Source organism: Anastrepha obliqua, chromosome 2 (assembly GCF_027943255.1).
Source record: "Anastrepha obliqua isolate idAnaObli1 chromosome 2, idAnaObli1_1.0, whole genome shotgun sequence".
In the NCBI taxonomy this organism is placed as follows: Eukaryota; Metazoa; Arthropoda; class Insecta; order Diptera; family Tephritidae; genus Anastrepha; species Anastrepha obliqua.
The window spans coordinates 130,437,899-130,464,765 of record NC_072893.1 but is presented as its reverse complement, the minus strand read 5'-3'; the positions used below and the strand labels follow the sequence as shown (position 1 = coordinate 130,464,765).

Here is a 26,867-nt window from a genome sequence, read left to right as displayed (position 1 = left end):
GTGAATATCGGCGGTCTTATTTACATTTTTATAACAAATTCGAGATCCCTGGAGTGATTGCCACATTTGCTGATACGTACTATAAAATGGTTATAAAAGCTGTAGATGCGCGCCATCCGACATCAAGTCACAATTCTTTCGTATTCAATTTATCCCATATGGAACGGCCTCTGGTAGTTAGGTATGAAATCGGGCACCAAAGTTGTGATAAGATGTTCGAAAACAAAAACGCAACAGTAAAATTCAACACATGTTTAACACGTATTTACATATATGTTTTGCAAATAGTAAAATTAAAGTAAAAAATAAAAATAAATGAAATTATAAACTTAGTGCGGCCATTTTCTCACCTAACCAATAAAGGCACTTCACCTCATCGACTATGCCTATCTTTAAGGTGCTCTTTAACTCTTTTGTTTTCTCAACTGCTTGACAGAGATGAATTTGTTAGTTCCGAAACTAAGGTAAGGTAAGTGAAAATGCGCTTCTTGTAAAACCATTTAAGTTAAGTAGTACCAGGCAAGGCGAATCTATTAAAACTGGTGTTGGTAAACCAGCTGAGTTATTTTTTTTTCTTTCGCCATGTGGTTCTCAGCCCAGAATGAAACAAGGGAAATTCATTATTTGTTCTTTAGTTTCTCAATACTTTGGTTTGACAATCAAACGTACAGAACAATGTTGTTGGTCTAGTGCCACACCTTTAATGAATGCGCCTTGGTACCAGGTAAGAAAGTCAGTTCTTTATATCGCTGTAATTACAATCCATAAATTGTAACGGGCATATTAACTAAATTAAAACCATTAGGTGATGTTTTCAGTGAGGAATGCATTTTTGAATTCTGACATTTTGTATCCGTTTCGTCCCGGTAACGTAGACCCGACTGTCGGCTTTAAAAAAGTTCTTTTATAGTTTTCTGTTTAATCGGTGCATCCAAAACCGACTTCTTGTACCCCAGCACCCTTGACAAGGTTTAGTTGAAGCCAACCAAAGATAGCCAGTTCATATTGAGATCGTAAATAGGCCTCCACTCGTTATCTCAATAGGAAGGACTATTGAAAATTCATTAACCACTTTACCAACTGCTTAGCTTTCAACGCGAATACTTCTATTCCATTACATCCTCGTCTGTGCGGAAGGAAATTAAGTCCTCCGGATTGTAGCTTCTTTATTTGAGCTTTATTTGCCTTCAAAATTTATCGAAGCTAGCCTGCATTAACTCCTTTCTTTAAAACATACAATTTAATTATCCTGAAGCTCTTCAATAAATTGCAACTCGACATTTCCTTTTCCGTTTGCAAACGTGAGCGAGATGTTAGTGAAAAGTAAATAAATTGGGTTCCACAAAAATGGATTGTATTTGCATTTCATTCCGAAGTCGCACACCGATAACCACTTTGTGGAACATTATAATAATTTATTCTTGGAAGTGGCAACACGACTGCAAATGGAAGCGCAACGTGCTGTGCACGGCAACTCTGCAATTCAGTTGAATTCGGAATCTCGTAAAGTACGGATAAATTTGTGCGAACTGTGTGAGTAGCGCGATACCTCGCTTACGAGTATAATTTCCGGGTAGTGTTGTGAAAAAATAAAATAATTATAAAAGCTGAGTGCAATTTCGTGTCCGTTAAAGTCGCTTATTAACAGAAATGGTGAGTAAAAAGAAAAGAAGTGTTGTGTGGTTGACGTGTATGAAAAATATTTATCACAAAGCACACGCTGTTCTATTATATAGCGGGTGCTGCGCTGCCCAGGCACTCCAAGTAATCGCGTTATTACGCCTCAATGTGGTTTATGTAGTTTTAGTTTTGTGTGTCGAGCGCCTCTAAACTTACAGCGTATTTTGTATATTGTGTTGATTTGCTGGAAAAGATTTTGGCACATCATGGAACTTATTGCTTGGCAGATTTGACTGCCTGTTGTCACAGCGCCTGCTAACTTATGTCGTAATTATGTGAAATGTTGAGAACGCGTTCAAGTATTTTATGCGTGCGCGTTTTTTGCACAATTTCGTATTGTTGTATTGTGTGCATAACCAAAATGTTCTAATATGCTTTTAGCGTGGTCATAGTGTGCGATTGCATGAAATCTGTAAGCTGAAAATCAACTATTACTTACAATGATTATTTGCATTTTCGTTGTGAAGACATTCGTTTTTGTTTTTTCCCTTTGCACGTTGTCATGTCGTCGTTTCATCAAATCGCTTGTCTTCGTTGTTTTCATCTATTGTGTTCTATTTGTAATTCTTTGCACGATTCATCTCGTGCTTCTCATTGTTGGTGTAGTCATCTCTTTTTGGCACGTGTCTGCACGCAAAATGCTGGCCAGCTGATTAGTATGGTGGCCAGTGTCGTAACACAGGGTTGTGTTTGTTTGAATTGAAATTTTGTGGGAATTGAGTTGATTACGGCACATCTACATTTTCTGTAGATTATGTTAAAAAATATCTGTTATTAGTATTTGCTACAAAATTTTCTTATATTATTATTTGCAAGAGCGTTGCCCAGAAGCGCAAAGTGCCAAATTTTTTCTTAGTGGAGTCGAATAGTGGACTATCTTTTAATTGTAGTATCTCGTGGCTCAGTATTTTATTTTGGGAGGTCCCTAAAGAATTCTTTGTACAGAAAACAATTCGTTGATTATAAATATACATTCCTATTTTATAAAAGAAACTTTAAATATCTTTAATGGTCTTTTTATTTGACACTTAACTTTGGAAAGGTAAATAGACTAAGAAGTTTAAAAGATAGTTTAGTGTCATTGCTTTTCAAAAATCTTCGAGAATGAGTTATTATATTCTGAAATTAGAAAGTTCTGTTCTACTATTATTTAGAAAAATTCGTTATCAGAATAAGTTTTGACCTTTCAACAGTGAATTGACTTTTCCACAACAAAGAATCGGCGAATCTTTGTTCAAATTTCTCGCTTATTATATTGTGTTTGGAAACCCGTAGTACAAAATTGATGAGAATTTACAGTATTATTTTGTCTTTGCTGTTCTTGCAACAATACATTATCGGAGAATGCTGCAGAAAGGGTAGTTGGAAAAATAACGATAGCCAAAGCGCAAGTTCCCATGACAGTCGGTTCTACGTTACCGGAACGACCCGTATTTATATCTGGCTACGGACAGTCACTCCAGGGGCATTCTCGGTCCATGTATGGGAAATGTTTATGCTGCAGCAACAACTACAACAACATTGAGAATTCTACAATAAGAAATGGTTCTTTCCCAAGGGGTCGTGACGTCAGAAAATATATAAACAAAAATACGAAGAAGTGTAAGCGAAAGCAATTGTAAACTGTCACACACAATAGGCACTTATGTTAATGGTGTCCGTAAACGGCTTCACGTAAATTACGCTTGGCTTATTTTGATGCCAGAACGCTACCCTCTTTCTACATTTGAAGGTTTATTATTATTCACATTTTTACAATTTAAATTACAAATTTTAAAGCAGGACCCAAAAAGGACCCAACATTTTTTTTATATAGTTGTTCCAATCTCGGTTTAAAATCAAATATGTTGTCATTGATTCGACGAAGAAGTAATTAAATTTACATGTAAAAAATAAGATGTGACAGGTACATATAAAAGAAAGACCACTTTTTACTTATAGAGTGAGAGCCCGCGACGCCCAGACCTTCGTTAAATTATAAAAGTTGGAAATTTTTCTATATACGTCTCCTATACAGGTATAAGCAAACCCAGATTATTAAACCTGGGTCGCGGTGGCTTTGGCAGGTAACAGGTAGTAAAGGTGAGTAAAATTGAGTCTCAAATTTGTAATAGTATAAAGCTTAGTTTTTATACATTTCAACTTACAATCATATCAGAAACTGCCTCGTCCATTGGCGGACACTTAGGGCGGTAACAACCCCTCCCCAGACACCCTAACATTCTAATTATTTATAAATCTACTTTCGTCATAGTATAAAATCTAATTTTTATATATGTTATTCAGAGATCTATAAAAATAATGTTTTCACAATCCCCAGACAGTTTCGATGGTTCCCCAATCTTCCCAGACATAATGAAGTCCACTCCAGGCGTGAGCGCGATGAATATATATGTACGTTGGTGCGAGTGAAATAGCGCGATTGGTCTACGGCGATCTTTTTCTGCGCATCAGCTGTCTTATACTCTGTATAATACTCCGTATTGTATATTATGTAGTGTGAACTGTTATACGTACAGCAAGCGTTTAATAATTTATTTGCAAAATTTATTATAAAATAAGTGGTCTAGTTGTGATAAAGTGTTGTCATGGAAACGGAGGAACCGGAAAAAAACAAATTAAGTTGTTTTATTTGTAAGAAAAGTGAGGGGAAATTAATATTGCTTTCTGAAGAGACATTAAAGAAGTGCCGCACTGTTTTGAAAGTCAGAAAAAAACACAACCTTAAATATGCGAATGTTATTTTGCCTGATGAATATACAGATGGAGGTTATCACCGGGAATGCCATAAAACATTCACAGGCGTTAATAAACAGTACTACAATTCGGAGCCTGCAGATTTAAAAAAGAAAAAAAGAGTAAACAAAGAGTCGATTAGTGTAGACAATTTATCTCCAGATACACCGATAGTACCTGAGTTCACTACCGAACTCGCAACAAAATCTCCAAACATTTATTTCTGAGTGTCAATTGGATATCAAAAGATTTGAGAGTGCTATAAAAAAAGTGCCTATCAATAATTTTACCAAGGATTATGAGAAAAAAAAGAAAATTCAAGTAGGTGGTAAAATTCAAGAAGCGAAAATCCAACGAGATTTATTTGGGCGAATGCTGGGTATATCTATGGATTACAATGTTGATATATCTAAGATTTTATCCTACCCAATTACGTCGGTCATTGTCAATGTGCCACTTAGATGGCGCAATTTGTAAAACGGATAAAGCCGCTCTGATGAAGTGCTTGGAGAAGGAGGTACAACATGATTCTCCACGTCATATTGATGTTTTAATTATTGATGGTTTCTTTCTATTGCATACAATGAAAAATGTCCCGAAACTATTTGGAGGAATTTCAACGCAACTGTTGAAAATGGTTACACAATTAAAGGCGTTGAGAGTTGATGTAATTTTTGACCAATACTTTACACCCTCAATCAAAGATTATGAGCATTCTCCACGGTCTGAATCAGCACAATTAGACTACATTATAACTTCACCTGACCAAAAAGTACCAAGTAATTTTACAAAGGAGTTAAAAAATTCCAACTTTAAAGAAGCTCTTGTAAACTTTTTTATTTTACATTGGGCTACTGATGAAATGGCACCATTTATTGGTAACACTTTAATTCACATAAACTTTAGAAAATGTCATTCTTTCATTGTTAATGATTCCCGGAAAGTTTTATCAGGTATTAATGAAGAATTGTCATGCCCGGAACATGAGGAAGCTGATACCAAAATTATATTTCATATCTGTAATTACAACTTTGAAGCAAATATAGTAATTCGAACTGTTGACACTGATATTGCCGCTATAATGCTTGCTCATTTACATCGCTTGAAAAATGATTCGACCATTTGGATGCTGACGGGTACTGGAAACAATGTGAGGTACGTGAATCTAACAAAGATACACGCCCAGTTAGGAGAATCCATTTGCCGAAGCTTGCCTGGTTTCCACGCAATAAGAGGGTGCGATTACAATCCGGCATTATTTAGAAAGGGAAAACTAAGACCTTACAAACTATTAAAAAAAAACGATGAATTCCAAAAAGCTTTTATAAAGTTCGGCGAAAATAAGATAATAGAGGACAGCAGTGAACAGAAGAACATTTTCAATAGTATTCAGAAATATATATGCAGTGTATATAATGTTCGGAATGCAATTGATGTCAATTCTGCTCGAGTTCAGATGTTTATAGACTCATACAAAGTTTCCGACATTAATGAGGCTTTCAATCGAAAAAAATTGAGAAACTTTGATGCTAGCAGTTTACCACCTTGTGAAAATGAGCTACTACAGCATTTTTTACGAGCTAATTATATTTGTACGATTTGGAACAATGCTCACTTAAGAAAACCTACTTCACATAAACCTGAAAATAATGGCTGGGTACTGGAAAATGATCAATACCATTTTAAATGGTTTGAAGGAGATCAGCTACCTACTTATGTCAGTGATTCTCTACAAACTTTGTCAGGTATGTTATAATGTTCACTGTTTGTGAAGAAATTATCAACCATTCATAATTATTCTAACTTGCTTTAATTATTACAGAAGCTGATGAAGACGATGACATTCATGAGGACAAATCCGCAGAATGGAGTAGCGATGATGAAGATAATCGAGATACCGACGAGGACGATGAAGTTGATTAAATATTTTTTTTGATTTAATAATAATGTTTGACACATTATATTTTTACTTTGTATTGTAATGGCTATAATTATAAATATAATTGAAATATTTTTCGATTGGTTCAATTACGATCTAAATTATTCTCTCTCCTTACAGTAAAACTAACATGCATACAAATTTATCTTCTTAACTTTAAACTTCTAGAATTTTACCATCAGCTGTCGATTTTTCGTATTTTTTTCTGCACAATACTAGAAAAAATTTTCGATTGATATTTACAACTTTCGTAGATCTCCACTTGACTCAATAAAAATTGCATTATTGTATTGTTGATTTAATAATTTGTTAATATGAAAATTTTTCTGCTGTTATAATGTATATAATATAAATAAAATATAATAAATGTATATAATGAATTTTCTTGATAAATTTAGAGAACAGATCGCACTATTTCACTCGCGCCAACGTACATATATATTCATCGCGCTCACGCCTGGAGTGGACTTCATTATGTCTGGGAAGATAGGGGAACCATCGAAACTGTCTGGGGATTGTGAAAACATTATTTTTATAGATCTCTGAATAACATATATAAAAATTAGATTTTATACTATGACGAAAGTAGATTTATAAATAATTAGAATGTTAGGGTGTCTGGGGAGGGGTTGTTACCGCCCTAAGTGTCCGCCAATGGACGAGGCAGTTTCTGATATGATTGTAAGTTGAAATGTATAAAAACTAAGCTTTATACTATTACAAATTTGAGACTCAATTTTACTCACCTTTACTACCTGTTACCTGCCAAAGCCACCGCGACCCTGGTTTAATAATCTGGGTTTGCTTATACCTGTATAGGAGACGTATATAGAAAAATTTCCAACTTTTATAATTTAACGAAGGTCTGGGCGTCGCGGGCTCTTAGTCTATTACGTAAAATAACGAAAAATAACACGTGGTGGCTGAAGCTAAATTTTATATTTCTCCATCAGTTTAAATCCAGAAATGTATACCTGCTTTAAAAATTTGTTTCTCATGCGAAAACATTGAACGGTTTCAGGCCTGGTTTATATAGGAGTTATATTTGTAACTGGGCTTTTCGCTAATGCGCATTTAATTTCCATGATATTTTTATTTCTCAGAATGTTATTATTATCGTCTTCTTCGTTGTGCATGCCTATATGTGCATCTGTGGGTATTTAAAGTTTAGAATTTTCATAATTTTTTTTTGCTAAATTTCAATTTATAAACAAATTCGTGATAGTAACATGGGATTTATAGCCAATGCCCTGCTTCAGAGAGCTTCACTGCTCGCGCTACACATGCATGGACATATTTGCTTCTTATTGTACACATACGAGTACGCATGCATAATGCAAGTATGTAGGTAATTATGAAACCGTGAGAAAGTGCCACCCGCCCCTGCTAAAATTGCTTACCTACCATATATCTGCTGCCTGAACTTTTAGCCTGTTCCCGCTTTTCCTCCGACGCACGGCTATAACTATATTCATATGTACATACTTACGTAAGAAAACAACATGGTTTTTGCGGCGCATGCGCATGCGCACCACCCTCATCATGCCAACGACCCGGCCCTGTTTCCTGCGAATGTATACACAAAGGGATATGTAAAATGAGCAGAAAATACAAGTGCATGTACAGTGAATTTTTTCGTGCACGAAATGCGTATGTATACCCAAGTTTGTTGACTTTTTTTCACTTGCATTTCTTATTTGGCGCATTTTTTTTGCAGTGTACAATTTGTAGCTGTGAACATGTGTTGATTTTTACCGTTTTTGTTTTGCTCGCATTTTTTCCATGGCATGTGCTACATTTTTCGCCTTGTTTTGTAGCATTTTTTTTTTATATTGTTTTTTTCCTCCCTCTGCTCCTCCATGTAAATTTGTGTTCGGTCTTCTTCTTCAACGCATTTTTTGTTTTTATTTTTCTGTTCGTAATCTATACAGAAGCAAGTAAAATTGGGAATAACTGCGTGTCCTGGTAATTTTTCCCTTGCACACACACACAGCAGTGCATAGGCACGTATTAGAGCATTTAAATGTAGGGCGCAGGACACTTGGTGGAGAAATAGCGATGCTTTTGTGTTTTTTCGCACCATTTTTTGTGGTTTTTTGTGTTTTTGGTATATTGTATATATTGTTTTGATTGCTGCCTTCTTATTGCAAGGTCGTTCGTTTTTGGCTTTATTTGGGTTTGTTTAGTTATGGCCCTTAAACAGCAGGAGCAGTGTGTAATGGTTGTTTTCTCTTTTTCCTTTTTTTCATGAGTGAAAGTGGTTTTTATGGCATTAGTGGAGTTAGGCTTTGATGCGTATTGCTTAGAGTGGAGAGCATCTGTGGCTAGATGATACTTTTTTTCTATTTCTTTTGTTTGTGAATTTTTTTTTGAAGGGCGTGAAATGGACATACATTTTTAAAGACGGAAAGGAGAAATTTGATCGCAACTAATAGCAAATTTAGAGCGGATAACATCTGGAATTGAAAACTTTAAAATTTTTAAATTTACAATTACATGATTAGAAAGACTAGAAACTCGAATTTGAAAAGTTAATATGCTTGTCGAATTTAATTTTTTTTTAGTTTTTTAATCGACAATTGATAGCTAGAAAGAGGAACAAAATTTTAATGAACTGCAGTTATGTGTAAAAATTGAATTTAGAAATTTAAAAAAAATTTAATTAACACGTAACGACAAAAAGTAAAACATTGAATTAACAAGTTTTACAATTTTTGCACTAGATAGCTTTGCCAGGCTGTAGCAGCTTCTGACGCCGTTTACATGCATTTCACTCAGTTCTTAATGTTCGTTCACTCTACCCAGTACCGAAAAATTTAGGTCGGAGTTCATTCAACCCCGATTGTACTGTAACTAGAAAAATCGTAAAAATCTAATTAATTTTCACTTAATTACAAAGTCGAAAAACCCGAATTTAAAAATTTTAAAACTTGAACAATTAACTGGAAAGAGTAAATAATTGAATATGAAAATTTTCAGAGTTGTTTAAAATACAGAGAGTACTTGTGCCTGCACCTGTACCTATCCGGGTTTCGCAAGTTGAAAAAGATATATGACCCTCAAAATATTTTCAGAGTGTATTAGAGGGTCTTAAACGACCGGAAAAGAGGAAAATTCGCTCAGCACAGCTCGTACTATCTTAGGATTATTGAGCGAACTGGGTCTTGTGGAGGTATTGTGGAGGGTGGAGGGCACAATAGATCCTAAGGTCGAAGTGTATACCTTCATTTATAAGTAAGGGGTCTGGAAAGTCAGTCGAAAAGTATGTCAAACTAACAACCATTTATCCTATTTTCGCTATCCATTTCTTCTTCATTCGTTTGGGCCTTAAGAACAATAAGCAACAAAATCTCAGTTCGTGTTCTGTTATAATAAAATCCAATTCTGTCAAACTTTACACACTCAAAACAAGAGTATTTGAACTGAGTAGAAAAGAATCCTACAGCAGGGTTTTGACGCCATATTCAAATGCAGTTACAACCATATATGCGTCCGCTTATCAGAGACTGGAGCTAAGCTTGGAATGGGTTACGGAAGGCCTCAGTTCTCGACTGGATTTTTGTATGTGCGCCCCGAATGAGATTATGAGCCTCGAAACGCTTCAAATACGTCGGTACACTTATACACAACTTTTTATACAAATTTATATTCAAGCAAACATATTCACATATTTATCCGTTTATTTATCAAACATTTAGGGAGGCTACCATGCGTAGGTACTCCCGAAAAAGGCAAACAAACAAAAATAGTCCACCAACGTGAGCAAGTGTTGGTTGGGTGCTTCGAAGGTATGAGAGTGTGCTCTTGGCAGTGTGAGTGGCACTAGTGGAAACACATTTATAAGCTGTATGCAGTGTATTTCATGCTTCAACCGTGGACTGCGTTGCGTCCGCTGTCATAGTTTTTGTGCCTACGAAATGCTGTAGTGAGGCTGGTAGTGTTCTGATTACAGGTGCCCAGCGCACTCGACTCCTCGTCTCGTGCATGTTTCTGCTTGCTATGCACATCTTCTGTTTCGCTTCCAACTCTCTGTAGCGCGTTCTGCTCGGCAAATTCTACACGACTCTAACGATTGTTGCCATTGCGGCTAGTAGCCATTGCCCTCTTCGTTAAAGTTGTGTAGTTTTGCTAGTGTTTGCTGGTGTTCGCATGTGTATTTGTGTTGGCGTTGTTGATGGTAGCAAGTAAGTAATGGGTGCCTTTTTTAGATGCATTGATATATTGATAAGTTTATGTGGCAAAATTAGCTGTTGTAAAATTGCCCAAAAATGTGCGATTCTGTTTGATTTCGTATTAAAAAATAAAATGGTGCACAAAAAGCAGAGAGGCTTAGGACGAGTTCCAATGCAGTTTCATCTAAACTAATAACACTGAAATGTCGGCAATGAAGAAATCTAAACTTGCCCATTACCTGTTTTTGTGGTGAGAAATGTGAAAGGTTACACGGGCAGTCGGAGCAACAAAATGTGTTTAAGGAACCGGAAATATTATATAGTAGGAAGCGTGGGAAAGGGACCTAAATGTCATAGAAATTGCAAGCAAATAAGTCAGACTTTTAAGAAGCTTATAAGTTTATAATATATTAGTTTTATATCAAAAACCATTTTATTCAAAGCCTTAAACTTTGTATCAAATTTATAAAAAATATTAAAGAAAACCTTGAAATTTCAAACTTTTTAGCCACAAAGTGGCAGCTCGAAATTCGCGTTGATTTTTGACCATTTTTTGACCGAGGTGGTGCGCATTTTCTTCTCATAAGAAAAATATCGCGCATTCGAAGACGCAGACACTCGCTAGTTTAAAATACAAGGTTTTATGCCTCCAATAAAAACATCCGTTACATATGTACCATCGGATATTGCCCGCTAATTGAAGTATGTGCCCCAGTCAGTTGTCTCGCTGTTTTGCAACTATTTTCAACTATTCATATGCCTACCGTCCGTTCATTTGTTTGCCACCATAAATCCAACGCTCTCTACCCATCCGCTTCCTACCCACTTTGAAAGCCAGAACACACACTTGTACTTACTTGCACACATGCATACATACCAATTACCTCGTATCCTTGCCGGCTCATGGCATCCTCTATTATGCTGTGCTACATATAAGCTCCAACATCGGTTTTGTTTTTGTCTTGTGCGTTAGCCACCTGCTACGTTTGTTGTTGTCGGAGTACATATACACATACATATATATGTACATACATATCATGACGAAAGGGTTGCTACGCTCGTTCGACTCGTTCCTCGCTCGCTTTTGCGCTGTGCCGCTACTGTATGCGATTTTCTGTGTTGTTTTGTTGCAAGCGTTTTGTTCCTGTGCCACAGCAATTACAACAAATATCGTTTATGGGTTTTGTACGCTTCGAAATGAAATTTTGTTAAACTTGTCGAGAGTATGTGACCCGGTCGTACATATTCCAAGTGCCAGTTGATGAGTACGTTAGGTACAGTGTAGACGTTACTTTTGTGCTCCCAAAAATCTGAAGTGCCAGTTAAACTCCTTAGAGCTTGACTCAGTGTAGAAGCAGTTCATTGTGGTCAATAAGAGGTGTGCTGAAAAGCAGTTATCCTGTGAGTTTTTGTGTCTTCATTTGAAGTGTATCTACTACTTGAAAGTTTATAAATTATTTTTGAAAATTTCGATCCGCGCCTCAATATGCTGCCTTGCTCCGAGCGCGTATTAGCGTGTGTGGCACTTTACTATCGATTTTTGAGGTGGTAACGTTTGCTGGAAAATACACACACGCACTTACATGCATGCAAAGAATGTAGTATCCTTTGGGGACATCTTTGTGAAGTGGTCAAGGGGTTGGAGATTTAAAGTTAAGCAGCGTTTTTTGTGACATGGTTCTGTATTAAGTGTTTGAAGCAGGTTTTAGTTTGAAATCAGGCAACACTAAGGCTCAGAATGCGTAAAGCAAGGAATTCTGGAAATGATAAGAAATACATAGCAAGATTTTACACTACCATTGCCACTTTTCCAGCGCAAGCCGGCTTAGTTGAGTGTGTTTATCTATGGTATATGGGCTGGCAATCCAAAATTCGTCGATTTCCAACCCAATTTGTAAATTGAATATTAAAAAACTGAGAAGAAATTGTCTCCGTATAACCATAGTTCTTTAGCAGACAAAGCAGGACAAGACAACTGCAGTCCTCCTGCGAAAAAGCAAAATAAAAAAAGTCTCGTAGAAGCTCTTCTTGAACTTATTGCTTCTATTTTACCTGCCAGTAGCCTCAGTATGTAGTTGAATAGTTGCAATACAGATCTAGAGGAAACGTGGAACAATAGGGTCTACAGAAATCTTTTGTGTTCTGATGAAGTACTTCTAAGTATTACTATTCCACATACTAAATAAACCTTCTAAATCCTAAGAGGTCCTTTCTACCCAAATTCCTGAAGGCCGAGGATGCAATTTTTTTCGTAACTGATTCATTCCCAGTCTGAAAAAGAGTGAAAAAATGTGCTCAAACTCTCTCATAGCTCTCAAAGCAATTAATGCATTCTATGCCAAAGCGATCTATCAAGTCAGGGTGGGAGCGACTTGTAACCAGTGAATAATCTTTGTCCGACCCCCTTAATTGCATCATCTGCCTTTTCTGCTAAACAAGTAACCAAAAAGTTTCTCCCACCTCACTTCATCGAGCGCAAAGCAGTACTTTTGAGTTTACAACCTCTTTTATTAGACTTTAAGGCGATAACCGGTTAATGCGACAAATTTGTCATGTTGTTGTTGTAGCAATGCTGTATATTTTATAAGTAACTGTTTTACTATTATTTTTACTTACAGGCTTCTTTGAAAAAGTCCATCGACTTTAACGACGACGTCGATTTAGATGATGATGATTCTTGCTCCGATTTTGATGACGATGAAGATCCAGATAAAATAGAAGTACCAGGTGAGTAGCTACAAAATTAATCAGCAAGAGTTTTGAATACTTGGTTTTAGTTCTGGCATAATGCTGGAGGAATTATGAGCTTGAAGCTACAAGCAATAGCGCTTCTATGACAGTCGTTGTACGTTACTGGAACGACCCGGATTTGTATCCCGCTAAGGACTGTCAGTCTAGCAGTATTCTCCAAACACTTAGATAGATAGGTTTTTTATATGGTGGAAGCACATTACTACTTTCTAATTCGATGTACGAGCCTGCAGTCGCTCCGAATTAGAAATGCTTCTTCACTAGTCAGGCAGTTGGTGTGTTCGGCTTCTTTGGTTTTAGAAGAATCCCAATTAGAGTGATATGCCTGCTCCTGGAGTTTTCAATGCCTTATCCATAATGTTCAATTATGTTTGAAAGGAGGAGTATAAGTCTTCTATCTTCTATCCACATAGATTTTACCGAACCCAACTTAATTTGGTCAAGCAATTAACCTAAATTTTTAAAGCGCACTCCTGCTATTCTCAACTGATTTATGAAAAATTCGATAATCACCATCTGCTTCTGCACACCCACTTCTTTTGCCAGCGCATGTGCTCCCTAATAGTTCAGGTTTACTGACAATAGACTGCTGGGTAGCTACTTTGCATCTCAGACTCTACATACATTTTGCTCGTTTCTACAAGTATTCCCTCCGATAATATTTGACTGAACAGATATGCAGGGGCTTTCCAATATATTTGCTCAACTTGCCAGAGAGGTATGTTTCTGGATTGAGACACATATAAGTAAGATGCCTTTGCTTCCTTTCCCTGAAGAAGACGACTCTGGGTAGACAGCTGGTGAGTCTCGCTAGCTTTCATGATCTTTGTGATCGTTTTTAGTTTTCATGGTCTTATTATCGCGTCTGCTATCAAAGTTATCTACAATGCACGCAGTCTGAGTTGAATCCCTGAGACCTCCTATTATCGAGCTGCTGTCTGCCCGCAACATAGTCGTTTACGTCGAACAACTTCCACATTAAACACTAGAAAATGTGTCTCGCCTGAATTTTCTTCTATTTTCAAAAGTTGCAAAATCTCGCCGTCGGTTACTTTTCCCTCCACTTAGCCTACCCGTTAGAAACAATTTCGAGCGAGAACTTTACTTTTCATTGCTGCCAAAGTGACTCTCCACCTTCATCTGCACTTCATTTCCAAATTAAATTCTTTAAATTCGCCAAGGATACCCATTTGCCACGGGCAGGCACACATATACAAATTCACACTCACACACACACACACATAGAAATTCAACTACACACATATCAACCCAAATATTTATCTGTAAAACCCAAGCAGTTAACTTATTTATGCCAACAAGCAACCAACCGCCAACCACCCATTGAAAGCAGCCCCAGTAGTCAGTAGCCACAGCAGCTTTATTTAAAATTTTCATGCAAACTACATTCACGAATTTAATCACCAACACCATCAACAACCCTATCACTATGAAAACAACAACGAGAACAATGCAGGGCAGGATGAATTTCCCACACCCACTTCCAGGGTATTTCCCAAAAAAGTGTGCTATGAATAGCACATAGCAGTTTCATTGAAGCGAAGATGGGCACTAAAACGCAATGAATGCAGTATGAGGATATGGTTGTAGTTGCTGTTGTTGTTGGCATATATAAGGGAGGTTATAACCATTCTGTGGGTAGTGGTTCAATTTGTTGGGAAGCAAGTTGTGTATGCCAGCTGGTTGGTTGAACGGTTACTTTAATGGTTAGTTTCGGGGCAACAGCGCTCAACTTTCTGGCAAATACAAAAACTTTCAAAGTCGAAAGTTTTCGTATGCCCCTTTCCACATTTGGTTGTCATTACGCACCGCTGTAGGACTTGTCTCTTCCATACTTAAGCCATAGTGCCTTGCTGTGGCGTTCTCGAAATTCTTTCGCTTTGCTCGTGCTGTTGACTGCGTTTGTATAGGTATACGTATTATATTTTCGTGTCGTCAAAATTGTGTGCCCGGAATAGTTGCCTCCATTGTGTCCTGTCCACACAACCACATGCACTCTATTATCAGTGGGTGTTAGCCTGATGTTGCAGCTCTTATTTGCATCAATTGCTCAGCCTTTCGGTAAGGTTTTGTGTTAGTTTGACATTTTGCATTCCTGGCCGAGCGATTGGTTACCCATATACAATAGGTTCGCATTGTACGCGGCTGTTAATCGGGGATGCTGGGTATTCATTTTAAATGTGTTTATTTCAAAAATGTGTGGCTTATTTTGTGGCGCTATTGGTTAACTTTATTACAGAATTATTTTCGCCATAGACTACTACCACTTTCTTCTGCCATCTGCCATTCTAAAAGATTGAACTGGGGTTTTATCTATCATTTGCTTCTCTCTCTCTTTCTCTGAAGATTGGGGGGCAAAATAAGAGGTGGAGCTGAGTAAAACTCCGGAGTACCTAGAAAGGTTTAAAAATAGTAAAGCTGACAGTGAGGTGAAATATCGAAGAGATCTTTACGTTTAGAGGTAAGGCTAACCCAGAAGGTGGTCCAGTGTGAGGAAAAAGGAAGAAAGGGTGAGAGAAAAAAGGGGATACCTCTACGCGAATACACAGCAATACTAGAGGGCTTCTATGGATCGGACCAACTAAAAATTTATGGAGAAGAAAAATATTCGGAAAAATGTCGTTAGGGTAAAACCGACTGTCGTGACCTGTGTCGTAGCTGCTGGTGATTTGCTTTAGTTTACTCTTCACAATTTTGTCTTACTCTTCCAAGTCAAAATATACGCATTTCTTAAAATCAAAGTCTACGCCTTAGAGTTCCTGTGGATAAATAAACAGAAAAAACAGTCAAACTGCTTTACAGTCTCTTGCCCGTCCTATATCCACCTGAAAACTAACTCGGCATTGCAAACCATCGTGCAGCTGTTTGGGTAACCATGAGATACTTATTCTATCCCAGGTATTAGGGTTATGCGAATATCCTAACAAGACACATCAGCGTATGCGGTCCTGTAGGATGAGAGCTGTGACTAGGCTCGCTAAGGCCGGAAGCTTTAAACGCTCTGTACTTTGACTATCCAATCAAGAGAATGTGGAGAGTCCTTCACTTTTGGAAAATTTTTGTGTATTCCAACACTTGAAACTGATCGACATGCCTGCCAATTACTATTGAACTTAAGCTTAAGTGTCTTTGAGCTTCAGCTAACTAAAGTTAATTAAAATGTAGTTTGCTCGCAAGATGGATGGACGCATGTAACACTCATAAAATATACAAAGCCACCAACTTTCTGGATTATATTGTAGTTTTTTGTCACTGAGTTTCCATTTATTACTTGGTCTGCAAATGCATTTACGAGCACTTCTGATACTCAGTTCATTGCAATTGCCTACCTTTGACGCACCCAGCTCTCAACTAACCCCTCTCGCTCACTCTTTCGGCTATCAATATTTTTGCCTTCCACTTGCAATTCGTACCCAAATTCGGTGCACTTCTGTAGGTGGTGTCTACATGGTTGTGTGCATGCGTACACACACATACATACTCGTATGTGGGCATGTATTGTTTTGCATTAACGCAGATGTCCATCGAACTGCTATCCCGGGCTAACTAACTTTGTTGCTGTTGCTATAGCCATCGTTATTGGTCAAGGCATTGCTCATTCCACCAATGGGAGAACGCCTTCCTCGCTGCTCCTCTTCATCACAATTCCGCAATACGCGCACGCACAGCCTGCCGAGCAGCCTGTTCATATGGAGTCGATTGCCTATGTATATACACATATATGCATACGTGTGGATGTATAGGCGTGTGTTTGCGTGCATATATTTGTTTGATTGCATTTGCTATTGGAAATTAGTGGAATTTCGACGTTCTACCTGTGATTACATAATGCAAGGACACACACAAGTGCATCGCTGCAAGTGACTGAGTAGGCTTGTCATTTGGAACATTTGCACACCTGCAGCTAGTTTGTTATTGCTACCGTTCCAGTTCCCCCGTTTGCATTATAATTAAGGTGCATAGCTCACCCATTGACTCGCGCTTTGCCAACCTTCAGCCTTCGTCCAGGAAGTTTAGCATATTAGTTCGTTTTAAGCGTCCTTGTTTGTCTTCACTCAACACTCAACACCCCTTCCCACTTGTTTGGCGTTTAATCTTGATTGCTCAGTGATTGTTGGTATGCTGGGAGAGGGGGGTAGCGTTGTATGAATTCATAGGTGTGTGTGTGTGTGTTAAGAGTGTGGGGCGAGCTTTGCTACTTAGTTGTAGTGCACTCGGTGGTGGCTCCTCAAAAGTAGTTTCCGATTTTGTGGCTGATTTGAGCAAGTTGAGATTAATAAATTTGTCGAATTCAAAATATAATTGCTTTAAGGTTGAGAGAAGTGCATCAAGGTGAAATGTATGACAGGTTGTGGGCTAGGCCAGTGAATCCAACTGCTGTACAAATCTTCTAGAGATGCATTATTGAAGATTAGCGCTAGCACAAACTACGCTTAACCGGAAAAGCTAACCAGTTTTAAAGTTGTACTCGTCTAGAATATTTTGTCTTTTGCAATATATTAGGCATCACTTTCGGATATGCGGATAGTAAATTCTGCTTTTAAAAGTCTTACAAAAAGCCTTGTTATATGTCAGTAAAAATTACATTGAGCGCGGATTCCCAAAACTCACATTCCCTTCAGAATTACACTCTGCACAGAAGTCTATCTACGTTGAAAAAAGAAACATCCCAGCTGAAGTATTAGTTTTCACGATAGTTAGTGGATGAAGCTTTGCGGAGAGCTTTGAGGGATGTTAATCTGCAGTAAGAACTCTCGACTGATTTGAGGTGCGCATCTAAACTTTCGCAGGACTGTTTTCGATCTTTATAAGAGACGACTCAACAGAACAGACTCCAGCTCAATTGAGTTCAACACTAAGTAGGCTATTGCTGAGAAAACATGCCTATGAGGTCCGCCACTTGCCGAGTACTACTTAGATAAGCTGGGACCACAATACAATAATCCGATTTTAAGTGTTATTTGGGCAAAATGAAATCTCATTTCCGATAATATTCAGAATAATATTCTGAATATAGAAAATATAACTGAAAAACAAGATTTGAGCTTTCAATTGGACACATTTTTCTGTTAAGAACACAGAGTGATATTATCTCTAAATTTTGATTCAGTTGATACATTTTTTTTGTAGCTGAACAGTTAAAGATCTCGGTGCTTAACAAACTATTGCTTTTCACGGCTCAGCGCCAAAACAAAAATGATTCGTGCGTCATGCGGGATTCGTTCCTTGGAAGAGGGTAACCGTTGCGTTTATTATCCAATGTCAACAAAATTCTAACACGGCATAGCTTGATGACAGACGATCCAAAGAATGACCAGAGCTCCTTTCAAAGATCTCGCAAAAGCTGTAAAAACACTGAGGAGGAATAAACGATTTCTCTCACTTCATCTCAAACTGTTCAGGTCTGTGTAAAAATAAGCGACATCCCCTTTTTTAGATGGACTCCTCTTAAGTGAGGAGTGGGCATGCAGAAGCTTATTAGTTCTTAAAGATACACAGGTACAAGATTCACAGTAACACTGTAGGGTTCATAATTGGAGTGGAAACCAGTATCTGTATGTTAGTTTTAGGAAATTATTACACGCCTGTTCAGCATGACTAGCGCTGGTATGCTCTAACAATTCGCGTTGCGTCTATATTAGGAAATAATAAATAAGTTTGATGAACGCAGTTTGATAGTAAACATTTCAAAACTTTATAGCAAAAAAAAAGTACTGTAATCGGTTGCGCCACTTTTGATTTGTTACAGTTTGCAAATAAGTTGTGGCTTTTAAATATATTTTGTCTTAAAGACATTCCTCTTTTGTAAATTTATCCATTTTATGTCCTTCCGGGAGAGACTAGCTTCAAAATACAAAAACCTCTGTGCGAATCGTAACATTTTGTGCATAGGTTTTAGCACACATACATATTTCAGGACTTTATTTTATAAGATGGAGAGAAGCAGAAATTCTGAACGTGATTTGTTCAGCTATTTGGCCCTTGATGATCAGCTTCCATAGATTTATTTAAATATCCTTTGAGTCCTTAAACTTTTATTCCACAATTTACTGTAGTAATTCGTAAAAACACTATCCGTCACATATTCAAACTCTCCTTCAATTGCTCTCCGGCAGATATTCTTAGTAAATTAAGTGTTAAAATAAACATCAATTTAAAATCTCTCCAACCACTAACTAATTCCTTTATACCTTTAACGAAAATAATTACCATATCAACCGCACTCAACGACACTTTTCCTTTCATTCCACAATCACTGTGCCAGTCCACATCACACACTCTTGTCACGAAATGTGTAGAAATACAACAAACACACGCTCAAGCAAAAAACACTTTCATTTTCGCTTTCATTGAAGGATTTTCCTAAAGCAATTAACTACCTACTCCATCAGCTAGCCTTTAACTGTCTTTTCTTCTCACACACGCACACACATAAACACTCTGCCAACACCTTACCCAAATTGGCCACAAAATGTACTTAAGCCACTCAACTGTAAGAAATGTAAATATAAAACACTTGCAGGCATTTTAAATGCAAATTCTAGGCCACAAAAAATATTTGTATGTAGTACACATGCACACATATGTACGTATGTATGCGCCATGCATTACTGGAGCACTTAAGCTGACCTAAGTGACTGCTGTCTGTCTGAATAGAAAATTTTACCAATTTCTTAAACTGTCAGTCGATTCGTATGCACCCTGGCTGCAGCCTATGTCGGCTTGTCTTGTGGCTGCTTGCATCTCCTTACGACATATCCTTGCCGGCTGCATTCTTGCATTCTTCCGCAAGCTGGGCAACGAGCATGACCTACTCCTTGCTTACTTAATAGACTTGCACTTGTAATCCTTGCAATTTGTTGCATTACTCTCGTCCTTTCGTAAGTATTTTGCTGCTCCTTCAGCCTGTATGTTAATATCCATGTATGGACACACTCATTTGTACTTATGTGGACAGTACAAGCACTTATTTGAAATGTTTTCCAATTTATCTTAATTTGCTACACTTGTTTGCCACCGGATTGCCCATTGTTTTGCTTTGGTAATCGTTGTTGTATTGCGTGTAATATCCTGTTTACCAATTTGCGTATCGTTTAAGTATTTCGGTATTTCAGTATTTCATTATTTTAGAACAGGTGACAAGACAGTTGATATCTTGTGCTAGGCATTCCAAGCTCACATCACATATCTTTGTATATATATTCATTGTGAGAATTGAGCAAATTTTAGTTTGTAATCTTTTTAAGGCTTTAGTTTATTTGTGTGACTTGAATTTGACTTAAGCTCTTTCTTTGCGAAAGGATGTGTGTTCAACATTTGTATTTCTAATGATTTGTTAATCAAATTTACATTTGTGTCATTGGGATTGAGCTGTGTTGAATTGGAGATGCCTACATATGTGGTTTGTTCTCTTTTAAGCGAAAAAAGACATTTCCCCCTTTCACTCGCAAGCAAAATTGCCTATATCTGATCGAATTACAGGAGAGGTGCTTCGAAGTCTGTAAGTCATTTCAGCTGTAGTCTGCACTGATTTTATAAAGCTCGCTTTCTAATATACGAAAAAAAACTCTTGTTGTTGTTATGGTAGAGGCGCGAATCCCTCAAAACAGGTTATATAATAATCTTTTCTTAACTGTGAGCCGTCTTATGTGTCCAAGAAAGCGTATATTTGGGTCCAAAGCGTCTCTGCAGTTAATTTTTCAGAGTACAAAATGCTGCATTGGAAGCTTAACCATCTTCCCTATGACTATGTGTACGTTATCCTCTAACCAAAACAGTGTGCTTTAAGGTCCAAAGCGTTTCTTCAGCCAAGTTTTTTCATATTAGGCCCCAAAAGATCTCGTGGCTGTTACAGAGGTACTTAACGTCCTAAAATTAGTTGCTCAATTATCTTTTCTTGACTGTGAGTCTTCCTGAGACAAAAAAAGGACAGCTGTGTCCAAAATCCGTCTTGAAATAGGTGGGTGTGAAAATAGGGCTAACGAAAAAAGGCGTAACAAACGCGATCACTTTTCACATGCTGGGGTATGCCCGCAATCTTAGGCTCTAAACTTAATTAATGTGACTCTTCGAAGTATAACTGGGAAAGTCCAAAGTTCCCTTGAACTGAGTCTGGATGTTCTATTAGAAGTGGTAAAACTTGTACAACTGGGAACGAAATAGCGGATGCATTTGCTAGATAGGCCTCGGCCTCGTTAATAATATGACCCGAGCACTGTTATGGTACAACACACCATCAAGGAGAAATTGAGACGCGAAGAGCTGGGTTCATGGCGTAGTCATCTGTACAGGATATCTGCGACCAGTCCCCGGATGCTTCCACACACCTTTTTCTTGAATATGGAGAAGGTTAACACATTTCGGTTGACAGTCAGAAGAAAGGCCTATATAGTACATTCAACCCAACTCAGCTCTATCTTAGGTATATTAAGGAACTGGGTTTCAATGGAGTACTGTGATGAGTAGAGGGCACAAAAGACCATGAGAGCGCAGTGCAAACCTCAATTTCATTCATTCATTGCAAAGGTTATGTTTGCTTCCACCTTCAAATTAGAATCACTAAATTCAAATGTCAGAAAAATCTCAGCAAATTAAGCTCCAGGTAGCTTTGGTCTTGGTTGTGGAAAAAGGGCTCACAGCAAGGTTTCAGTTGATTGGTAAAAATAATACTCGAGCCATTTATGCGCTAGTCCACAATTGGTTAACTGGACGTAAAGTCGACCTTGAGGACTTGTCCGGTTTGTTGGGAGTTTCACCAATTTTGGAAGTCCGTAGCACCCCAACAAATTGGTTGTTTCTCAAATTCCTGAAGCTAACACTCCATACCAAGCGTGCCACACGCTATGACGTTCAGCGCTTTATTCAGCTGTAAGATTTGCCTGCTGTATAAACCGCCGCGGAAATTTAATGTGGAGTTCTAACTTAAGCTTTTTGGCAGTTACTATCTTCCTCGGCTGAGGAACTGAAAAGTACTTAAAGATAATTATAAAGCTTTGCGAATTGTAAGTTGGTTTTCTTTCCGATTATGAGGTATGCTTATTAGTGTGCATTGCATTTAACTCTTCCACCCACTGACCACAGCTTATCGCCGTTCGCCAACAGCACTGCAAACTCATACTCTCTCTCTCTCTCTCTCCACCTCTCCAGTTGCAATCATTGCCTTATTTGGCAATAATTGGGAACTAAAAATCGTCAATAATTCATCGCTTGCATAGTTTCAGCATGACAACCAACTATTCAAATATGGAATTCAGAATGTAGCATTGCACAGAAACCACTTACATTTGCTTGCCCCAACGGCTGATGGCTGAACGTTTTGTGTGCATCGGTAGGGGGCAGAGTGAGCTATATCAAATAATTATAATTATGTTTATAATGTCTTCAGCAGCAAATGCATTGGCGTCAGCCGCAGATATTACCATGGCAAGGAGAGAAGGAAAGGGCAAGAACAGTAAGCGAGGCACAAACGAAGTAGGAGAGTTGGGTGAGATGGTGAAATTTCAGACATTGTCGTTTCTGTTTGTGGGTGCTTTGGTTGAATGTGGCTTGCATGCAGGCCGCTGGTAAGTTTCCGCTCGTATAAGTGTACTTAACTACAACAACTCATACGCACATAAGTACGTCGACACACGCTTATACTTCTGCTTATGCTAATTGCATAACAAAAGCCTAATGCAATTACTTCGAAGACGAAACAACCGGCGTGCAAGTTTGTAGGTGCTGAGCGCGGCTGAGTGCAGGAGCGTTGGCGATGCACTGATAGTTTTGTAGAAGTGAGGGTGGGGGGTGAGGTGTTTTAAATTTCATGTAGCACTTGTGCTTGTAATTCGCTGCAACATCTTGAGCGAGCAGTGGTAGGCAACTGTTATTTGCTTATGTGATTGCACTGGCAAAATGGCGGTGGTGGTATGGATGGGCGTGGCTTGTTTCCCCTGTTCATGAATGCCCGCTCGATAACCAGATATTTGCTTGTTTATCAATATGTTGTAATCCCAAGGCTAAAAGCGTCAAATTTGCACAATAAGATGGCAATATGCAAAATGCAATTGCTAAGATGCGTCAAACCCGTTTTCCTTCTTCCTGCCGCAGTTTTGGGTATGTGCCCATTTCTGAGTTCGACGGTGTCTTGTAACTTGCGCTTAAATTTGGACAGACCATACTTGACGGAGGAATGGGTTTGACATTTGAGTGACAGTACTGCCGTGCGAGCAGTTTTGTGGCCAATGCGGGAAATGCTGCAGTCAATACTCCGCTAGAGAAACTGTTTAGCTTTGGAGACAAGTCTTACACCATTTTAATTTTAGACGCTTGATGGTGTGCTAGCTCGAGAATGCGTCGACACCTGCACAAGTGACTGTTCGAGCTCACCGTCAAAAACATCGCTCTTCTGGGGGCTCTACTACTTTTACCTCCTAAAAATATTGCCCTCGTGATACCGGAAACTATTGAACTTTCTTCTAAATAGGGTTAGGTTGGAAAGAAACTTTAGAGGCTTGACCTCAAATTAGTATTCCTTTGTAGGAGATTGAAGGAGCTGCAAAACCTGATACAGAAACCCGTCGACATTTCCCGTGCATGGTCTTAGTTTGTTAGAAAAAGTTAGAGGATTGACTTTAAATCATTATTACTTTGTGGATTATTGAACAAGCAGCAAAGCTTTCAAGCTATTGAACTTTCTTCGACATGCGTTTAGGCTATAAGGACAGGTTGGGGAAGGTGGGTGTTCCATTTCGACTTTTTTATTGGTCATAAGTTTTGACTACCTGACGCCCGTTTTAATATGTTATCCCATCTTCGGTGGACTATCATTATTTCTTAAAATTGTTCTTAAGGAAATCAACACCCTAGCACATTTTACTGCACTTCCGAAGTTAAGAAGACAGCGTTTCCATCGTTTGGCGCTTTCCGGAATACCCTTCGTAAAAAATTATTTTGAAATGCATGAATTTTAACTGAGTTGAACTCTGGTGGCCATTCGCAGTAACTTTCATCTATGAGGGGCGTCCTTTGTGGTAAGTGCGGCAGAGCTCACCAGCTCGATTAACACTTTGCCAACTGTACAGAGCGTCTTTATTTTGCGAGGTTTCTTGACAAGTACACAAAAAAACTAACTTTTCGAAACGGATATCCTGAGCTTTTTGAACTTATTAATTTCTTCCGCATTGATCTATCAAATGTTGTAGTCAGTCGCTCGGTAGTGGCCCGTTTAAAACACTTGTGTACTGCAGTAGTCGCTACAGGGCATTTCTATGCATCTTAGCAAGCAAAAATATTTACATTAGACGCTGGCCAACCGCCACTGCCCTACAACCGCCTAACAACAAATACCTCTTGGTTGGTGCCCGTAAAGCTCACGGGTTTGCGGGCTTTCGCTTGTTTATGTTGTGCGGCAGTGTATGTTGTGTAGGAAAACAAGTAGCTGGGACTATGTAAATACGGACATATAATAGATCCCCCTCGCTTTCACACTGACTGCGGTGTTATGCTGCCTGCACCTGCTGCCCCCCATGGCCTTCTTAGTGAGATCCGCTGCTTATGCCTGACAACCGTGCGGTTTGCTTGGCCAGTCTTTGTCTGTTTATCCTTGAATTTCCTTGGGTTAGTGTGCGTGCATGTATGTGCACATAATTATCCTAGAAGCAAATGAAGTTTGTCTTCGCCCAAACCCACACGCTCGCCGCGCCACGGTCCACACCGACTATTCGTCTTCTAATTAATAATCAAGATAAACAAGTCGCTGTATTTGAATTATTATCGAAATTATTGCACATATGGCAAGTGTGTAGGTAGGTGCGTATGTGCATGACTGGTTATTCGTATACGCATTGCTTTGATATACAGTGACGGGATAAACATTTGCTAATTATTTACATTTCAAAGGCAACCCATCTACGCTAACATTCGCTTCGGCCAAGCAGCATATGCATTTCAAATATCAATATAACATATACATATACATACACATACATATATATCTATATAGAATGCAGTTTTGTGTGCATGCACATATGCGAGTACATATGTACGTAGTTGTGTGGCGAGTAACATTCGCTGAATATTTGTCTACTTATTTGCGCCTTACAAGATATGCAACTTTAATCCCCAATTGCTTGGGTCAAAGTTGAATTATGGTACGTATGACGCATGAATAGACAGGCTAGGCTGCATACATACATTTAATTGTACATAATTAACAAGCAACACTTATGTATGTATGTTTTTATGCATGTGTGCGTGTGTATATGTGCGCGGCCTGTAATACACTAATTGAAATCGCCGTTCCATTCAATCGAGAGAATTCTAGATTACACACCTAAAGAATATTACTCCAAGTTGTCAAATGGCGGTCTCCGAAATTGATTAATAAAATATGAAGAAAATTATTTAACAAAATATAATTTTGTTGCCCTCACAGTAAACCTTCTCAAATAATACCATACAAATACGTGTATAGTACATGCATGAAACAGCGGCTGCAGTTGACTTAATCCTCTATACATTTGAAATTAGTTACTTGAGGTATGTCCATCAATTTCTTTAGCGAAAAGAGGGAATTTGAATTTTGGTAACTAGAAAAGTTCGCCGTAGCCGAATGAGCTGGAGCGTGACTACTATTCGGTAGGGTCTGGGTTCTAAACCGAGTATGTGTATGAAACACCAAATGAGGCCAAAGGTTTTTTCTAATAGCGGACACCTCTCTGCAGGTTATAGCAAGCCTCTAAGTGTATTTCTGCCGTGAAAAAACTCCTCGTAAAAATATCTGCCGTTCGGAGGCGGTGTAAAGCTGTCGGTCTTTTCACTCGGGGAAGAACGTCAAGATGCCCGTCACAAATTGGAAGAGAAGTCCGGCAAGTAGCTGACAAAGGTGTACGCAATAGTGCACAAGACATTTGAGGAAAAGACTTCAGAAGGTGTGGCCAAAATCAGATGTCACCGTAGTCATGCCAGCGGTTTGCTTACGAAAAAACTGAGCTTGTGCTGGTGATATATAAAAAAATCAACACAACCTTCGCCCATGTTGCTTCGTTAGCGTCTGAAAAGCGACTGATTAGACGAGTGTGTGAGTACGTTGGAAATGAGCGGCCAGAAGTTGCGGTAGCCTAGTTGTTGCTCGTCAATTTTGTTTTCCCCCATAGTATATTGGCCAAACCAGGTAATCTATCATACTTGGAAAATACGATACTTAAAGGTTTCTAAAAACCTTCCTTGCAGCACTTACTTAAGAAACTTCAATTTTTGAAGGAGGGAATTTCAATTTTGTTTACAAGGTGAGGCAGAGCCATTTGAGGGAGAATGCGGTGCTCCAAGGACTCAAAAAAAAATGTCGTAGGCATAAATCCATTTCTCCTCACCAGCAAAAAAAACAACACCAAGTCCCTTCGGTATCAGTTATACCCGAATTTAATTCAGTGAACCTTGTCAAAGTTATAAATTCCGAATATTCCAAGGGTGTTAATTGAACGTAGGCCCATGTGTATATTCTACAATCAGCACAGTTATGCCCATTAGCGTGAAGTAATGCAATTCAGCTGCGCTTTGTTTATCATTTTTCTCAGTTTATTGTGTGTTCA

At 38.4% G+C, this 26,867-nt stretch overlaps 1 protein-coding gene across 2 annotated transcripts in view; it reads left to right on the top strand.

The window, feature by feature from the left end:
• The first annotated feature begins 1,502 nt into the window (after positions 1-1,502).
• Positions 1,503-26,867, top strand: part of LOC129237290 (protein strawberry notch) — a 47,098-nt gene continuing 21,733 nt past the window's right edge. For both annotated transcript variants that reach the window (XM_054871942.1, XM_054871940.1), the window contains exons 1-2: positions 1,503-1,653; positions 13,146-13,254. In XM_054871942.1, the coding sequence (XP_054727917.1) occupies positions 1,651-1,653; positions 13,146-13,254 (112 nt within the window). In that variant the 5' untranslated portion in view covers positions 1,503-1,650. The remainder of the gene's footprint in view (positions 1,654-13,145; positions 13,255-26,867) is intronic.